The sequence below is a fragment of the Barbatula barbatula genome, assembly GCF_947034865.1.
Source record: "Barbatula barbatula genome assembly, chromosome: 22".
Taxonomy (NCBI): Eukaryota; Metazoa; Chordata; class Actinopteri; order Cypriniformes; family Nemacheilidae; genus Barbatula; species Barbatula barbatula.
In genome coordinates this window covers 1,205,745-1,211,828 of record NC_136785.1, presented here as the reverse complement: position 1 = coordinate 1,211,828, position 6,084 = coordinate 1,205,745, and the positions used below count along the sequence as shown (strand labels likewise).

Here is a 6,084-nt window from a genome sequence, read left to right as displayed (position 1 = left end):
TTTCTGCTTCGGTTTGATTTTCTTCAGGTTTTGAAAGAGAAATTTGGTCAACAGAAATACTTTGACAGTACCGTGGTGGTAATGATATCCTTGTGTTTTAATAACACTATTGTTATTTTGTTCATATACCATGGTATTAGCATTATAATTCCATTCAGAAAACCAAGGTAATGACAATTGTGCTTAAAAGGTATTTTTAGAAGTAATCTTTTACAGATGTGATTAGTGTTTATCATTTACTGAAGAAACGCCTTTTAAATCTGTATGTGTCAAATGTGTAGAAGCTGGTTTAGGTGGCTAGCCAGCTGTGTTTCAGTTTAGTTTGTGCCATCCCTGGGTTTTTGGTACCATGTAAGTAGCTCGGCTTTAATCAGTGTTCGTCGCCATTGTATCTTACGCTGCACGGCTAACCTGCTCTGGGGCAGGTTATGTTCTGGATTCGAGATCTTAGAAGTTTGACCAATCAGCTGTGAGCAAAGAAACATATAGTTGACGTAACTAATTCCCAGCGTCTGTTCTCTGTTGCAATGGCTTCACCTTTACTCCCAAATCCTGTGGACATCTCCGCACAAATTGTTAGACGAGCACTTTGTAGAGAAAGAGTTTTTATGGACTTTCCTGATACTTACTTGTATGTCGATGTCACTCTTTTATGTGCACGCGTGTGGCATAATCATAGCTTAAGGATCAAAGCCAGGGTTGACAGAGAAAGTTCATGAGCTGCGTCATGGTACCAATAAAGCCTGATTGCATCGATTTTGTTTTGTCGACTCAAACCCAATCCTGTAACCCAGAGTTCGTTCAACCACCATCATGGTACAGGCCCCTGGTCTGCAGGTTCCAGGTGTAAGCATAACATGTTAAAGTGACTGTTTAATCGCTAAACACCAGCAAAGAGATAAAGGAACTTCACAGGTCTGTCTGCAATATGACTGATAAAACTAAGTCTGAGTCAAAGCATTATCAAAATCAATCTGTACATTGAAGCCATTTTATCTTTGTGGATCTCAAAAATAAAACACCTTATACAATAAACTAAACGCATAAGATCAATAAACAAGACTGTCTGGAAATGAAGACTGACATGTTTATCATATATCCAATCAATGGTTGTGGTGTTGATCAATGTTAAACACATGTTTGACACCAAATAAAAAAAACTAATTTATCTAAACTAAGAACATTTCATGAAAATCAAATTTTTCTTTAAAAAAGTCTAACTGACATTTCAAGTTAAGGCAAATTAATGTTTTTCCCACATGATAATGAATTGTCAAAAATCGCTGACAGCCAGTGTGTTGGTGAGATCCACAATGTGCAAAGTCATTTAAAAAAGCTTCCCCGGTCTTCAACTCGCATCATTTCAACCAAATACATCCTCAAAAAAACAGGGATATAACCTTCAAGATCTGGAATTAATAAAACAGTTCCTTAAGAGAACACTTGGATTGAGTAAAAAATGTCCCTCTGTTTTCATCATCAGTCTTTAGAGAGCTTGGCAGTTCCACACAAGAAATCACACAGCCGATAGTCGTGTGGTTTTGAATGCTTTGTTTTCACGCTCTCGTTCTGTTAAATATAGAAGTCAAGTCTGCTGGAGATGACTTTGCAGCCCTGCATGGAAAACACGCGTTCTTCTTTGGGGAAGTAGTTGAGTTCCTGAGCCATCATTTCAACGACTTCTCTATCAGGGACATGACCCTTCGCTGCCATCTCGGCCAAACCACACTGGACGATGTGCCTGTATTCCAACGGGAGGAACGGCACGAAGAAATCAACCAAGTTCTTATCGATCAAACTCGTGTGCCAGAAACCACCTACAGAGAAAAAGAGATCAAACATTCTGTAGTTATAAAGTCGTTACTGCCTAAATAATAAGAAACTGATTTTTTATGAAAACATATTTTATCGTCCAAATTCCATGAGGTGTCATAATGTTGACGTGCAATACACAAGGAATTGACCAATCAATATTCAGGACTGGAACGATTGGTTAATGCGCCAACCATGCTTTCATACAGTAAAATAATCTTTGAATATAACATTGTTTGGATATCGAGGAGGAGACGAGTGACGTACTGTTTCTGTTGTTGAAGACTGACAGTGACAGAGCCGTCTCAAGGTCCTTTAACTGGATGTCATAACGTTCTCTTCCGTCCTTCCAGAAATTCAGAGCCACCTGAACAATGTTCTCTCCCCCGGCATTGCTACAGAAACACAAGACAGCAAAAATTTACCTTAACAGGTGTAGCACGGTAAGGTACAATCTACAAAAAACGTACATAGCAGCCATTATGCATTTAAAAGTAGTGCATACTGCACACATAAGAAAACACCACATAACTTCAAAACTTGGGCAAGTTTGACGTTTGTGTTGAATGAAAAACATAGTTATATTTTACATTTTCGTTTAATGAAACTAACCTGAGGAATATGAAGATAGCTTGTCTGTAAGATACTCCATTCAGGTTGTCATAGAAATCCAGATACGGTTTAATACCGTCAATCAGGCCAGGATGCATTTTATCCATTTCATCAAAGACAAACATTGAGCGTGCGCAGATGGACACATTTCCCCTTATCCACTCCTGCAACTGTGTCTGAGCGCACACGAAATCACAAATACAGATGTGATGCACAAGAACACCATATACACAACAGAGATACGATTTGACACTCAGGGGTAAATATATGTTTGGATGACAATGTGATATGAAATTTACACAATGCATCAAAAAAGTTAATTTGAAACACTAATATTATATTTGAATCATGAACTTCAATCTTTCGTTTATTTAACAAAACAAAGAATACAATTCGTGTGTGTGTGTGTGTGTGAAGACGCTACCTTGTATGTTTCTATGTGCTTCTCGTGAGGAAAATGTGCCGTGGCTGTAAACAGATGAACGAAACTGCTGGACATTCCTTTCTGGTAAATATTTTCTGCTATGAGCTGGCTCACAAAGTTCTTCCCAGTCCCCGTCCAGCCATGGAGGGACAGAACCAGCGGCTTCTTCGGGTTCTCATTGCTCATAAAGCCTGTGACGGCTTTAATGATAACCTGAGTGGCGACGTGCTGCCCGAACAACTTTGTGTGGAGGTCATGCTTCAGCCCTGTGGACAAGAGAACAAACCAACAGGTTACAAACCGTCACATCTTCAGAACGTGCCAACACAGAAGTGACACATCGGTTTGTGAAATGAGATTATGTATTTGGAGGACAAAAGACATTTTTTATTACAATGCACAAAAAAAACTAAAATAAACAAAAGGTCTAATTATACAACAAACTAAAAACAAATACACCATTAATAAAGGTCCAGATAACGGTCTTATCAAATCAAGATTTATAATCATAAGAAAAATTCATAATTACATTATTATTCCTTACATAAAAACAATAAACCTATTATGAACGAATTGAAAAGCGAATTCTGAGTGCGATTTCTGCATTCCGAGAGGTTGTTCACAAGAAATGATACACACAAAAGCATGTTGATATTGTGCAAACCATAAACACTTTCTGCAAGGTCTGATCAAACCCACATTACCTGTGGCATTCAAGTGAACCCATCGCTCCTCGCACGCCTCAAATAAATACCGAAAGATAGTTTTGCCCAATGCTGCAGCCCCTGCGCCCACCAGCAGTGTTGTGGACACGGGCTCTATCGCCCACACGACCGTCCCTGAGATCAGGATACACTGCAGCAGAATGATGCATGTGCGAGAACGATTTCCTTTCATTTTAATAACAAAGTCATCGATACTTTTTTAATCGCAAAGCAAAAAACATCGAGCCTCCAACTCACAACCGCCACTTCCTGGTACCGTGACGTCAACCGAATGCGACGCGCACAGGCGCATGCGCGGTGCGCCAAGTTCAACTATCGTACATTGTTGCGCAGTATATTTATAAATTATTTTATTACAGCCTAAATATACGCATCATTTAGCCGACACGTGGAAATCTCCACAACTTGGAAATATTTAGTAACTGTAGTAATCGTTACAATTTGTATAACCTCGACTTAAGCAAAACCATTAAAGTGAATTATTTAGAATTGAATTTCCGCGTCACGGACGCTACACAACGTAACACAGCCAGAGTTGTGCACCCGAGGAGCAAACACAAAAGACGCAATACAAACCTGTTTTGTTGTACGAGATCCACTCCGGTCTGCAGCACTCGTGAAAGTAATAAAACGCGTTTTGATAGCTGGCCAGAAAGCCGGTGATAGCGGCTGCCATCCCGACAGCAATGCTGGTGCTGATGGGCTCGATCCCCGCCGTTACAGACAAACACCCCGAAACACACACAGCAAACAACAGCCAACATCTCAACCGCATCGTGCAGCTTGAACCCCGATGTCAATCTGTGCTGTTTTAAACCAGCTCAGGGAGCTAATGAAGCGACTTCCGCAAAACGGTTACACGCTCTGACGTCACGAAAATCATTTATAACTAATCAAATGAATCTAAATGTAAAAGAAGTAGAAAATTATCTAAATATGATCTCAATTTCTACTAATAAGAAAGCTATAAGGACTGTAAGAATTTGTGATGCTTTTGATATCTTCATGCGAATATCTTTGTATTGTAATCTGGCCCTACTTTTTTTTCTTTTTTTTTATGTATTTTTCTTTATTTATTATTTCTTTTAATGTATTTTACATACGTTTATATTTGTCCTATTTTGTTGTTTATTGATTTTCATCTTTTGGCTGATATTATGTGATGTATACTTTCTCCTTTGTTATGTTCCTGTTCTAAGCATCAATAAAAAATTAATAAATAAATATGAATCTACATGTACATTGGAGTGTTTAGTGCCTAGCGAGCATGTCAAAAACATTTGAGTTATATGCTATCACTTTTTTTTTGTAAATTAATATATTTGTTTTCCTATAGTCACGGTGTGTCATTATTAGGTGAGAAATTGCTTTTTTTACAATCAAGGGCCAATGTTTGCGTTCTTGCTCTCTTCACTATGTTTTATATTGCATTTTTATCCCTTTTTGGCATTTTCTTTTATGATTCAATCATTTGTTAATACATTCACCATCTCAAGACTTCAGGACTTTAAAGCAATTATTTTAATAAGATATAAATGGCATATACTGTATGAGACGGTAAAAAATTACACATTCACTGCAGATAGGAATTGCAGGGAGTCAAAAGGATATGGACGACAAAGTTTGTTCAACTGTTAATAATTAAATATGTGTTGGACCTCCTAAACTAGCTGCATTTTTCAGTTTTACAATAGAAAATGCATCTAATGTATTATGTGCATAACGTTTCTATTTGTGGGCTTTACTCTTAAATATATTCTTCACTTAAAAAATATCCGCATGCTTAAAATATGTGTCAGTCCACGAATGTTGAAACATACAGAAGAGAAAAACACACTACTGACATTTCACCTCAGATTTCAGCGGTGAAGCACTTTATAACAAATTTAGCCAAACTACTGCCATATGTATATGAAGTGCTACATTATCTGTCAGAATATCAAGACAACATAGACTTTTATTTGTAATGATTATGTATGAACTCTAGAGGTCAGCAATCTCTATATTTATATCATAATAACATCTGTTGTTCTTTAGAGGTGTTTTCTTGTTATCTAATCGAATAAAAAACATACAAATGTACTAGAATATTATAAACACACACGCACACACACATATATGCGAGTGTAAAGAAAATAAATGACACACATTACATGGTTCGTGTGTTTTCTGCATGATAAGCACAAAAAACTAAAACATCGGTAGATAACATTGTGTTCACTGAAATGTAGTGCAATAAGAGAGTCATATTAACATGAATAAACAATACAGAGAATGGAATAAAAATTATATTTTTTATAATATTTTTTATTTATTTTATTTTTTATTTAGAACATGCAAAAAACATTACAGAAAAAAAACAGGCATGAGTAACATAACTCCAAAGATGTTTAGAGAATATGTTTTATAATATTTCTAACCGGACCGCTGCTACATCACGTCACTTCCGGTTCTGCCATTTTGCGGTTGCGGATCCGAGTCGAGCCACTGCTGCGTTCTCTCACATCAGAT

General features: G+C 37.3%; 1 protein-coding gene across 2 annotated transcripts; it reads right to left on the bottom strand.

The window, feature by feature from the left end:
• Nucleotides 1–958: 958 nt before the first annotated feature.
• tor1 (torsin family 1) lies at nt 959–4,447 on the bottom strand. 2 transcript variants are annotated; one of them, XM_079486324.1, is made up of 5 exons: nt 4,150–4,447; nt 2,849–3,114; nt 2,425–2,600; nt 2,080–2,207; nt 959–1,817 (listed from the first exon to the last, which is right to left on the bottom strand). In XM_079486324.1, the coding sequence occupies exons 1-5, from the start codon at nt 4,346–4,348 to the stop codon at nt 1,573–1,575; spliced, it is 1,014 nt and encodes a 337-aa protein (XP_079342450.1). In that variant the 5' UTR covers nt 4,349–4,447; the 3' UTR covers nt 959–1,572. The 2 variants fall into 2 exon arrangements, with proteins under 2 accessions (XP_079342450.1, XP_079342449.1); XM_079486323.1 differs by lacking the exon at nt 4,150–4,447 and adding an exon at nt 3,553–3,887.
• Nucleotides 4,448–6,084: the final 1,637 nt, after the last annotated feature.

Coding starts and splice junctions, on each gene's coding strand:
- tor1 (XM_079486324.1), bottom strand. CDS start 4,348: ATGCGGTTGAGATGTTGGCTGTTGTTTGCTGTGTGTGTTTCGGGGTGT. Junction 2,601..2,848: donor AGCACATAGAAACATACAAG/GTAGCGTCTTCA, acceptor GTGTGCGCTCAG/ACACAGTTGCAGGAGTGGAT. Junction 1,818..2,079: donor AGTCTTCAACAACAGAAACA/GTACGTCACTCG, acceptor TTTTCTCTGTAG/GTGGTTTCTGGCACACGAGT.